This window comes from Pogoniulus pusillus, chromosome 3, assembly GCF_015220805.1.
Source record: "Pogoniulus pusillus isolate bPogPus1 chromosome 3, bPogPus1.pri, whole genome shotgun sequence".
Lineage (NCBI taxonomy): Eukaryota > Metazoa > Chordata > Aves > Piciformes > Lybiidae > Pogoniulus > Pogoniulus pusillus.
Window position 1 is genome coordinate 6,011,385 of NC_087266.1, and position 13,297 is coordinate 6,024,681.

Genomic DNA, 13,297 nt, shown 5'->3' on the forward strand with positions numbered 1-13,297 from the left:
ACACTGATGATATTAGTTGTAAGTGAATGGTTACAGTCACTATACCCATCTGAAACCATTGCTTTGTCAATTTTCTCATGTCTATCTGTCTGATCAGGATGAATACCTCAGGAGCAGAAAAAGATCAGTTTGATAGTTGAATGCTTCCAATCAATAAAAAATACAGTAAACACTGTGTTAAGATGAACCCTGAAACATATTCTTGCTTGAAACCTTTAGGAAGGCAAGTAAGGGGAGTATCATACTATGTTAAAGGGCAACAAATGCCCAGACTTTTACTGTACAAGAGATGATGTGCAAAGTGAGAATCTGGGAGGTGGGATCAAGTAGGAAGTTAACAAATGGACACATCCCAGTGAGTGCCCCAGGAAGCTTTGTCAAAGCTCTTGGAGGACAGAGGAAGGTGGTTACAAAGAGGCAGATCACTTTGCAAAGGGTAAATTGTGCCTTGCCAACATGGCAGCTTTCTGTAATGGCTGGCTCTGTGTATGAGGGGAAATCAGTAGGTGTGATACATCTTGATTTTAGCAAGACTTTCAGCACGAATTCTCAGTCTTGTAGCCAAACAAGGGAGATTATGGATGGGTGGATGGGTGGATTAGAAGATGAATGAAACACTGGATAGACCCCTAGACCCACATGGTAGTGGTCACCAATTCAGAGTCCAGTCTCAAGTTGTGCTGGGGGAAGTATAGGCTGGATGTTAGGAGGAAGTTCTTCACAGAGAGGGTGATTGGCATTGGAATGGGTTGCCCAGGGAGGTGGTGGAGTCACTGTCCCTGGAGGTGTTCAAGAAAAGATTGGATAAGGCATTTAGTGCCATGGTCTAGTTGATTGGACAGGGCTGGGTGCTAGGTTGGACTGGATGATCTTGGAGGTCTCTTCCAACCTGGTTGATTCTATGATTCTAATACATACAAAGTGTTATCCTTCAGTGGGTTAGAAACACTTGTAGGTAATATTGGAAGAGTCTGCCCAGGGCAGTGGTGGAGTCACCATCCCTGGAGATGTTCAAGCAGTGTGTGCACCAGGCACTTAGGGACATGGTTTAGTGTTGACCCTTGAATGCTGGGTAAAAGGTTGTATTAGATAATTTTGGAGGTCTCTTCCAATAAGATAAACTCTGTGATTCTGTAATATGGGAATGCTTTCTAAAAGGACTTTGAAAAGATGTTTGTTGCTTTGAAAAGCAGTGGAAAGGTGCTTTCATTCTGAAGATTGGAGACTTCATTTATACTTACTACTAGACCTTCTCACAGTATGTAAAAATGAAAATAAGATAAAGTCAATTCTGTACAAAAAAACCCAGTTTTTTTTTCTCCTGTAGCAAACCTTAAGTGTATGGAGCTAAGCCTTCATGTAAATAAAAACTTATTCTAACATATGAATCCTTTGTTTAACTCACAGAGATAATACAGTTATAAATAATTCCATTTGTTTCGAGCTAACATTATAATCAGATGGCCTTTGGCTTCTGCCCATCATTCCAGTGTCCAGAGTTATGGGAATAAATGCATATAGGTGTACAGTAGCTTTTCAGATAATAAACATTTTCATGTCAAACTATACTTTACTGTTATAACTGAATACATTTAATTTTTAGCTTTTATTCTCAGCTTACATAGGTGTATAGAAAAAATGACATTAATCATCAGTAGCAATTCCACAGTCACATACAATTACTTTCAATGTAGAATTATCTTTCAATAATACATCAAAACTGGAAACAAACTGCAATATTCCCAAAGTATTTGACTTGCTGCACTAACATTACATTCTTAATTTGGGTTATGTTACTTAGTGTTAGAAATCCTGATGATAGAAATGCAATCAGTGCTTTCAGTAGTGTTGTAACCATGCCTCTCATGTAGAGACGCTGCAGTCTGTACCAGTTTAATTCACAGTTATTCATTGGCTAATAGACAATGTAGACAAACAGAGCTGATGAGCTACTATGGTAAGCATTAGTATGTTCATCAGCACAATGCAATGCCTGAAGAGTCATTGCTGACCCAGCAGATATTAGTCAGGCAGGAAGGGGGTGCCTTCCATCTTCATGCTGCTCTGAGTACTTGTTGATCCTTCTCCTCCTGAGTCCTTGAGCTATTTACAATCCCATATCAGCAGTCCTACCTCTGTCTGACATTTTACTTACAGTGTGTGGCTCTACTCAATACTTTGTCACAGCTTTGTAGTTTTCTTAGGAGTCCAGGGCAAGATCAGGTAGCTGGGTCAAATCAAAGCCCAGCCATGAATCCCCACCATGGAATTCAAGCATGGGGAAGGGGTTTGGACATTTCAGGTGGTTGGAAACCAGACTGGATGTGATTTTCTTTAATAACATAAGATTAGATTGGTCAGCTTTACAGATTGACAAATGTTTTCAAACGAGTTGGGTTATGGTTGGACTCAAGGTCTTTTCCAGCCTTGATGATTCTGTGCTACTATGTTACTGTATTTCAAACTGAGCATGAGTGCATATAAACCTTATAGAACACATAGACTTGCTATAAACAGCATAACATTAATACATATACATATACTATATACCTATAATGCTGATAAGTAGTGTAGAGATAAAATATTGAGGTTTGTCCTCTAACAAGGCTGGTGAGGGGGCTGGAGCACAGCCCTGTGAGGAGAGGCTGAGGAAGCTGGCATTGTTCAGCCTGGAGTGGGCTCAGGGGTGACTTTATTGCTCTCTTACAACTACCTGAAAGAGGTTGTAGCCAGGTGGAGGTTGGTCTCTTTTTCCAGGCAATCAATTACAGAACAAAAGGATGCAGTCTCAGGCTGCACCAGGGCAGATTTAGGCAGGATGTTAGGAAGTTCTTCACACAAAGAGTAATATGCCATTGGAATGGGCTGCCCAGGGAGGTGGTGGAGTCACCATCCCTGGAGGTGTTTAAAAGGAGATTGGATGAGGCACTTGGTGCCATGGTTTAGTTAATAAGAGGTGATAGGTTAGACTCGATGATCTCTAAGGTATTTTCTAACCTGGTTAATTCTGTGATTTCATCATCTTGGTTTTGTGCAAACAAGTGCATTTGTAAAGTAAGGAAGGCTGGAACTCTCATCCCCAAAGTCCCCTAACTGTAAATTGAATGTACCAAGTTTATTACAGTTCTTCTCAAACATGAATGACTAATTATTGTCCCAGGTTTGGGCTGATCCCTCCCCTGGGAAAAAAATTCGAAACACAAACCCCCCTCCTTTTTTTTTTTTTTGAAAGTCAGGGAAAGATGGAATTGTATTTTCTTATAGTATAACAATGTAAAGAGAAATAATAACTAGAGAAAGGGGGAAGGGAAAAAAAACACAATACAATAACCTTAAGGGAGATGGGGGAGGGGTCAAGCGGCGGCGAAGCAGCAGTAGCCAAAACAGCAGCCGGGGAAGATAGGCGAAGCTGCAGCAGCAGAAGCCAGTGGGAGAAGGGGGAGAACAAGCTGTGATTCTAGACATTAAGTTCTTGATGCTCCAATGAAATTATATTAATTTATCTATTGTTGCCATTTGTGTGACCTATCCCTGGAATGTTCATCTCTCCCCTGTGTCTGAGCTAGAGGATCAGCTCAAACGGCCACAATTATATATTCAGGATGGAGGCACCGTCCCTGGGGGTCTTCAAGAAAAGCCTGGCTGAGGCACTTAGTGCCATGGTCTAGTTGACTGGATAGGGCTGGGTGATAGGTTGGACTGGATGATCTTGGAGGTCTCTTCCAACCTGGTTGATTCTGTGATTCTATGAAATTGAAAAGAAGCATCACAATGAATTGCGGTCGAAAGACTGAGAATCTGTTTCCTTTACCTTAATTGATTGAACCATACCCAGAGTTATGTACTGCTGTATGATGTGAGTTCCATAAGACAGGCTTTTAGACTTTACCTGTATCACTATATACATTTCAATAGTAATTAATTTCAGATTGTAAAATTTTCTTTCTCTTATTGTTGTTTTGTTTTTTTTTCCTTTTCAGGCAAGCCCTGCCCCTATAATTGTCAACACAGACACCTTGGACACAATCCCTTATGTGAGTATTACTTATCTTATAGAATCTGCTGATTTTCCTACAGAAATTCTTTTCAGTGTGGCATAGAAGTTATAAACAAATCTCACAATTACTCGTGGTTTTTACAGTTACACAGCTACTTCTTTTTTTTAGATGAAAAACCCAGAAATTATTATTGCACGCAGATTAACAATAGCATATTACATACAGCATATTCTCTACAGCATATTACATATACATAAGTTGTATTTTAGACTTCAACACTTAGTAAGCTGTAACTTACTAAAACTAAGCTTTGGGGAATAAAAAGTTATTTCATGAAGCCTTTCTTTTTAGAGAAGATGCACCCTCTTAGCTTATTAAGATACCTAGATGGATAACAAGTTAGCTATGGGACCCCAATGTGCCCTTGTGGTCAAGAAGGTCAATGGGATCTTGGGGTATGTTAGGAGAAGTGCATCCAGTAGATCAAGGTATATTCTCTTTCCCCTCTACTCTGCCCTGCTGAGACCTCATCTTGAATACTGTGTTCAGTTTTGGGCTCCCCAGTTGAAGAGGAACAGGGATCTGCTGGAGAGAGGGTCCAGTGGAGGGCTATGAGGATGATTAGGGGACAGGAGGGCATGGCTTATGAGGAGAGGTTGAGGGATGTTTTTAGTCTGGAGAAGGGAAAGCTCAGAGGAGATTTAATAAATGTTTACAAACATCTGAGGGCTGGCCACGATGCGGGGACAGGCTCTGCTCACTTGCTGCTTGTGATAGGACAAGGAGCAATGGGTGTAAGCTGCAGCACAAGAGGTTCCACCTCAACACAAGGGGGAACTTCTTTACTGTAAGGATCATGGAGCTCTGGAACAGGCTCCCCAGAGAGGTTGTAGAGTCTCCTTCTCTAGAGACTTTCAAGGCCTGTCTGGATGTGTTCCTCTGTAATCTGTGCTAGATTGTGTTGTCCTGCTCTGGTAGGGAGGTTGGCCTCGCTGATCTCCTTGGGTCTCTTCCAACCCCTAATAGCCTATGATCCTGTGATGAAGATGTCTTAATTTATCAGTCTATATTCATTTAGTAATATGTAATAATATAATAATGAATGACAGAACCAACTAGATTACTTCATGCTGTCTTATTAATATTTCTTCATTTTTATGACTTCTAGGAAAAACAATTTTACCCTAAAATAAATGTGGGTTAAAAATCTCTTTTTCTACAAGCATTTGATGTCATTGTCATATTAGACTGTAAAGTCAGCTATAGTTGAAGATGAAGGACACAGTGAAAGACAGAGTGATAAGTGATAATGAGTGTAACAAGCTTAAGTGATTGGAGGCACAAAAAGCATTGTATGAAGCTAGCCAGTCAGTATCTCTTCTTTCTCCTTGCATCCTCTTACTTGTCTTTTCAAAGCTCCTAATTAATGTGTCTCATCTGTTGTGCTTTGTCCACATCTGTTTCTTACGATACCAATGCACAAGCCTAATTATTTATCCACCTTCACCAATCATATTGCTGGGTTCTGTCTTTTAGAAGACTCTTGATGAGGAAGTTTAATAGTGCTTGTCCTGGCCAGCTTGTTTATTTCTGACAATTCATAAAACTTGGGAATTACTGTGCAAAACACACGTGGAGATCACAGATGAGCAATTGAGAAGAATGACACTGCTGTAAAGCAGAAAAGAATTCAAGACCTTGTTGGGAATTTCAACCACCAGGAAGGGTGGAGAAGTTAAATAGAATTTCACTCTTGTTTTGCATTCAGGCTTTTTAAAAGGCTTTTTATCGTTTCTCGGTCTCGGTTTTGCTTCTTAATATCATAATCATCTGTCTGTGGTCTCATTATCAATAACTCTGTCTTTTCTTCTGTTTTGATGAGACATTTTATACTTAGTTTTCTCTAGACCTACCAAGAGGGACATTGTGAACTCCAGCACTCATTTCCAGTACTGGACCTGTGCCCAGGATACTCTGCAGCTACGGTGTTAGAATTCCTAAACACAGATGCAATTACACCAGTGACAAGATGTTCAATCACTGTGATTTATTCACATAGAACAGTCTATCAATACTTATGCACTTCTATATCACTTTTATATTAGTGTTCCTTTCTCTTAAAAAAAAAAAAGAAAAATGACCAAACACATTCAAGAGAAATATTGACAGTAGACTGAAAGTCCCTGTGGGCTCTCTGTCTCCAACACATAATAGGAACTAGATAAATAAAAAGAAGGTGCTTGTTGTACAAGGTTGTCACCATACACTTACCTGGTGCATGGAAAGACTTAAGTCCCTTAGATATAGGACAGAGCAGAGCTACCAGAGAGGCACTTATTGAGACTAGCCAATAAGAAATGGCAAGGTAAAGCATATATGCTGAACCCAGGCCACCATAATTTGTGTCCAGTTCTGTGTCCAGTTCTGGGCTCCTCAATTCAAGAGAGATTTTGAGGTGCTGGAACATGTCCAGAGAAGGGTGACAAAGCTGGTGAGGGGCCTGGAACACAAACCCTATGAGGAGAGGCTGAGGGAGCTGGGGGTGTGCAGCCTGGAGAAGAGGAGGCTCAGGGGTGGCCTTGTTGCTGTCTACAACCACCTGAAGGGACATTGTAGCCAGGTAGACGTTGGTCTCTTCTCCCAGGCAAGCAGCAACAGAACAAGGGGACACAGTCTCAAGTTGTGCTGAGGGAAGTATAGGCTGGATATTAGGAAGAAGTTGTTGGCAGAGAGAGTGATTGGCATTGGAATGGGCTGCCCAGGGAGGTGGTGGAGGCACTGTCCCTGGAGGTGTTGAAGCAAAGCCTGGATGAGGCACTTAGTGCCATGGTCTAATTGATTGGATAGGGCTGGGTGCTAGGTTGGACTGGATGATGTTGGAGGTCTCTTCCAACCTGGTTGATTCTATGATTCTTAATGCCATGGAGTCTTTGCTTTACAAACAGACATTCCTTTCTCATTAGTATTTGTGTGCTTGAACGTTCTCCCAAAGGATACACACAGACAAACAAGCCTCTTCTTCCAGCCCAATGTGACCATTAGCCAAACACTTTTCTAGTTCCCTTCTGTGGGTGAGGGAGAAAATAGAACAAAAGCAAGAATTGCTAATTGAGATAATGGCAGTTAAATAATAATAATAAAATGCAAAAGCTGCACATGCATGCAAAGTAAAATAAGGAATTAATTTACTACTTCCCATCAGCAAAAAAGTGTTTAGCCATTTCCTGGAAAGCTTTCATGTGTAGCAATGAGGAAGACAAACACCACTGGGACATGGGTGTAGTGGGCATGATGGTGTTAGGTTGATGGTTGCACTGATGATGTTAGAAGTCTTTTCCAACCTTAATGATTCTATGAATGTTGCTGCTTTCTGTTCCTTTTCCTAAGTTTTAATTGTTGAGTAGGACATTGATTTTGGTCAGTTGGGGTTATCCATCCTGACTGAGTTTCTTCCAAGCTAGTCCAACTTGCTGTTCAGGGGAGGAAGGACATGTGAAACAGAGGAAGTCTTGATACTGTGCAAGCTATTCAGCAGTAGCCAAAACATAGGTCTGTTATCAGCATTGTTTCAGCCACAAATCCAAAGCATAGCATCATGTGGGTCACTATGAAGAAAATAAACTATATCCTAGCCAAACTCAGTACAGCCAATAACACCATGTGGGTTCCATAACACAGCCTTGTAACACTGTGGGGTGTTAGTGGCACCTTACCTCTCTTAAATGCTTGGAAAGACAGAGGAAGATCTTCCCAAACTGGATGAGCTAAGTGTATAATAATGCAGCCATATAACATGTAGTTTATTTTACAGGAGATAGAATTTAGCAGATATGCCATAAAATATTTTTTTCCCAGATGGGTCAGTTCAGAGATAACAGAAAGCTATATTTAATTAGCATCTTGAAACTTGAACATGAGTCAAACACCTGGCACTTCAGCACTCTCAGGGCTTCCCAGTGTGCCTGGAAGAGAACTGTAAATGCTTAGAGACATCTCTGGTGGATCTTTAGGTATCACTGCTAGTTGTTATACCTTCTGAAAGACATCATTCTGCTTTAGTTATCATAAAGCATACATCTAACACTATAGAGACAAACTATTTTATGGTTCAGAGAATACATGTTAAATTCTGGTATTTCCTCTCCAAAGCTAAAGCAGCCCTGATGTAACTGGGCATAGAGTAGCTGATCCTCTCTCATAGCTGTAGCATATCTAAACCACCCAAAAGTGGTGATCGTTGGGACTAGTCATGGATCGCTGCTGTTCAACTCCTGTTTGAATCCTCAAAGCACATCTGGAGTTCAAGAAGCCTCCTATGGGAGGAACAGCAGAAATGTTTAGATCTTACCACTCAGAGAGAGTCCTCGCATAACATTCTTTTGCTCATATCCTACTTTTCTTTTGTCTTAGATGCTTGTCCTGTAGTTCTTTCATTTGAATGTGCATTCCACATGTCTGAGTATCATTTCTAAATGAACTTGTTAGCTTAGATTAAAAAACAAGTGGAAATATATGCAAGTGGTTTTCTGACATATTAGGTTTTGATATCTAACACTTGGGTCTTTTCTGTGATGCTTTTTTGGACAATTGATTAATGTTGTCCACTCAGGTTTTTGCAAATAAATGCTGCTTAAGGATAGAAAATATTCTTTTGTTAAAATCTTTAATGACTGAAATAACAGGACTAGGGAGAATGGAGCAAAGCTGGAGGTGAGGAGATTCAGACTGGACGTGAGGAGGAAGTTGTTGAGCATGAGAGTGGTGAGAACCTGCAATGGGTTGCTCAGGGAGGTGGTTGAGGCCCCATGCCTGGAGGTGTTTAAGGCCAAGCTGGATGAGGCTGTGGCCAGCCTGATCTGGGTAAGGTGTCCCTGCCCATTGCAGGAGGGTTGGAACTGGCTGATTCTTGTAGTCCCTTCCAACCCTGACTGATTCTACAGTTCTGTGACTAGATCATGGCACTAAGTGCCTCAGCCAGTCTTTTCTTGAACACCTCCAGGGATGGTGACTCTACCACCTCCCTGGGCAGCCCATTCCAATGCCAATCACTCTCTCTGCCAACAACTTCCCCCTAACACCCAACCTAGACCTCCCCCCGCCACAACTTGAGACTCTGTCCCCTTGTTCTGTTGCTGGTTTCCTGGGAGAAGAGACCAATCCCACCTGGCTACCTGCTTTTAACACCAGAATAGGCATGAAAATTCAAATTCTGGTGAATTAAGGTGGTCTTACTTTTTTCTCTGACATTACTAGCCGTAACTGATAGCCTCATCTTTCTTGAGGATCTCTCAGGCTCCTTTTAGTGTTGTGACACAGCAGCTGGAGACTTCTCATGATTTTGTTTACCTGTTGGTTCGGCATCACAAGAAACCTGTCTCGTTGTTTTCTTTCAAGCACTGTGCCTTCAATACTTTTCTATTTCAGTAACAGCTCTGCTCATCCTCTCTGCCACCCTCCTGCAAAAATTCCTGAGTGTTTAGAGGGAGGTCTCACACCAGTGATCAGCCTTTGCAAAGCATTTTCAAACATAATGTTTCCACTGGTCCACCAGAGAGAAATTTCCTTTTTCCAGCTGGCATGCAAGTGGTAAACTCTGATTTGTCTCATTGCTATTCTAATGATTTAAATTTCTATCATTAAACCTTTTGCTGCTGTTGATGTTCTTCAAACCTTTTAAGTCCATGGTTTGGAAGAAAGAAAACCAAAACTTTGTGAGGGATTGTTTTTTGTCAGTGTGTTTTTTTTCTTGAGATTAAAGAAAAAGCCTTATTCTATGCCATCTAACTTGGGACTGCAGTGAACAAGAGAAGAAAGTAAATTAGCTTTGTTTCTAGGTTCAGTGGCTTGAACATTTTGGCTTGCCAAGCTTTGGACGTGGGAATAAATTTGATAGGAAGCTTCACTGGTACAAAGCAAATTATTCTGTGGCATTTTAAGCACAATTAAACATTTGGGGGAGTTTGTTTGTTCTCTATTCTTTGGCTGTAAATTTTAGATCTTTTTGCATAATGAGAAGCATTAATTTAATAATATATGAATCATCTCAGTTTCTCTATTGCACAGAATAAGCCTTCTTTATTTCTTTTTCTATGTTTCCAGAATGCAGTATAGCTAAATTAAAAGAACCTGTAAGGTTGGCTCTCAGAAAGTGGTTGGAACCTTCCTGTTTGGTTTATGATTGGATTTATTTTCATCGTAACTAAACATTAGTAGCATTTCACTCAGGGACAATGGTTGATGTCTTCCTTACCCTGCCTTGTCACAATGATAAGACCTAAGGAACATGTAATTTATTGTCATTTTGGTCCCTCACATTTCTTCATTCTCCCACTGTTCTTCCAAATCTATTTTTTTTCTTGGTGTTGTTTGTGACTTTTTTATTACAATTGGTTGTAATTGGTATTCTATTAGTGGTTTGCTTTGCTGATTGTGCCACCTATGCTGAGTTCTGTGCAGATTCACTCATGCTGTTGCCTAAAGAAGTGATTTTCATACTACTTAGGTTATGGGTTTGTGAGCTGTAATCAAATCTTTGGATTGTTTTACACATGCCTGAGCACAGTCATGCAGATGGCTGTGCAGCTGTTTTGGTGCATCCCAGCTTAGGGACACAGGGAGCTCAGACCCTTTCTAGAGCACGGCAGTTGGGCTGTGACAGCTCCTGTGTGGGCAAGTGTGAGGCTATGAGGATGCCAAAAAAGGGAGGTTATGAAAATGTTCAGTTTTCTTCTCTGTCGTTCCAGTCAGCCAGCACACCTGGTTAGCACATAAGAGGGAGGTATTTAAAGTCTTAAACAGAGGCCACAAAGAAAAATCTGTTATTCCTTTATTCCTAGGAATAATCCCATGTAGCAGTACAGGTTAGAGATTGACCTGCCAGAAGGCAGCTCTGTGCTGAAGGATCTGATAGGTGTGGTGGACAGCAAGTTAATCACAGCACAGCAATGTGCTCTTGCAGCCAAGAAGGCCAATGGTATCCTGGGGTGCATCAGGAAAAGTATAAGCAGAATGTTGAGGGAGGTTCTTCTCCCCATCTTCTGTGCCCTAATGAGGAACTGTGGAGTGCCGTGTCCAGTTCTGGGCTTCCCAGTTCAAGAGAGACAGGGAACAACTGGAAAGAGTCTAGCGGAGGGCTACGAAGATGGTGAGGTGATTGGAACATCCCTCTTATGAGGAAAGGCTGAGAGACCTGAGACTGTTTAGCCTGCAGAATAGAAGATTGAGAGGAGATCTTACCAATGCTTATCAATATCTAAACAGCAAGGTAAGTTCCAGCTAAACATAAGGAAAAACTTAACTTCTTTGAGGGCGACAGAACTGGAGCAGGGTGCCCAGAAAGAATCACAGAATAGAATCACAGATACAACCAGGTTGGAAGAGACCTCCAAGATCATCCAGTCCAACCTAGCACCCAGCCCTAGCCAGTCAACTACACCATGGCACTAAGTGCCTCAGCCAGGCTTTGCTTGAACACCTCCAGGGATGGTGACTCCACCACCTCCCTGGGCAGCCCATTCCAATGCCAATCACTCTTCCTAGCAAGGACTTCCTCCTAACATCCAGCCTATACTTCTCTCAGCACAACTTGAGACTGTGTCCCCTTGTTCTGTTGCTGGTTGCCTGGCAGAAGAGGCCACCCCCCACCTGGCCACAGCCTCCCTTCAGGTAGTTGTAGACAGCAATGAGATCACCCCTGAGCCTCCTCTTCTGCAAGCTAAACAACCCCAGCTCCCTCAGCCTCTCCTCACAGGGTTTGTGCTCCAGGCATTTCACCATCTTTGTTGCCCTTCTCTGGACACGTTCCCGCACCTCAACATCTCTCTTCCATGACATCCATAGCCTTCCTAATATACAGGGCCACTCCCTCACCTGTCACTCCTGAAGAGCCTGTAGCCATTGATTGCAGTGCTACAGTTGTGTGAGACATCCCACTATGTTTCTGTGATGGTGACAACATCATAGTTTGCCTCTTGTACCAATGCCTCAAGCTTCTCTTGTTGGTTACCCATACTGTGTGCATTAGTGTACATACGCTTCAAGCCCCTGTCTCTGGCTTACCACACTCAGCCTTCTTTGCTTTATCTCCAGTACTGCTGTGTTTAACTCCCTCCCCCTTCCATCCTGGTTTAAAGCCCTTTCAGTATCTGAAGGGGCCTACAAAAATCTAGGGAGGGACTTTTCAGGATATCAGGGAGTGACAGGATTGGGGGGAATGGAGCGAAGCTGGAGATGGGTAGGTTCAGGCTGGACATCAGGAGGAAATTGAGCATGAGAGTGGTGAGAGCCTGGAATGCCCAGGGAGGTGGTTGAGGCCCAATTGCTGGAGGTGTTTAAGGCCAGGCTGGATGAGGCTGTGGCCAGCCTGATCTAGGGTAGGGTGACCCTGCCCATGTTAGGGGGGTTGGAACTAGATGATCCTTGTGGTGCATTCTAACCTGACTGATTCTATGATTCCAAATGCCCTGTATGTATCTGAGTGATGAATTACTTTTTTTTTAAGCCTGTGGTGCTAGGGAAGTTAGAAGACATCCTTGTATAAAGGGAGTAGGATCTAAATTTTCACAAAAGGACCTCCTGAACTTCGATTTTTTTTTTAAGAGCATTAAAACACATAAAAATAGGAGCATATACATATATCTTTATTTTCACATTGATTTCAGTATAAATTTGTTGCTTCTTTCTCAATTAGGTTTCATCATGGTCTTGAAATTGATTGCACATCTTATTATCTCAAGGGACTCTTATGTTTTCCAGGTTGTTAAACATCAGTTTTGTTTGGTTATTGCTCAGTCTGTCAGCTAATGTGGATTACAGTGAAAAAAGCAAAATCTGGTAGAGTTCTGTGCTGGTTTTTATAAGCTGCTTTGGCTCAGCCTCTCTGCTTTGGGCCTTGAATTTATCATGGCAATTTTGTTTGCCCTGGCAATCACTGCTGTGTTCTACACGTTGTAATTTGTGAAAGCATTCAGAGAATAGACCCAAGCTCAGGTGAATTAATCTTATTTTGAGTATTAGAACTAAGAAAAATCATAGAATCAAACAGATTGGAAGAGACCTCCAAGACCATCCAGTCCAACCTAGCACCCAGCCCTGTCCAATCAACTAGACCATGGCACTAAATGCCTCAGCCAGGCGTTTCTTGAACACCTCCAGGGATGGTGACTCCACCACCTCCCTGGGCAGCCCATTCCTTCATGTGACATTGAAATAACCCCCCCCCGAAAGAGTTCAAAGTCTGTTCCTGCTGGACTGCTCTTCATATCCTTGTAGCATCTACTGTGGGGAAGGCTTCCAGGCTC

At 42.0% G+C, this 13,297-nt stretch overlaps 1 protein-coding gene across 23 annotated transcripts in view; it reads left to right on the forward strand.

The window, feature by feature from the left end:
* DLG2 (discs large MAGUK scaffold protein 2) overlaps positions 1-13,297 on the forward strand; it is a 1,415,634-nt gene that overhangs the window by 868,656 nt on the left and 533,681 nt on the right. For all 23 annotated transcript variants that reach the window (XM_064169211.1, XM_064169239.1, XM_064169248.1 and 20 more), the window contains one exon: positions 3,981-4,034. In XM_064169211.1, the coding sequence (XP_064025281.1) occupies positions 3,981-4,034 (54 nt within the window). The remainder of the gene's footprint in view (positions 1-3,980; positions 4,035-13,297) is intronic.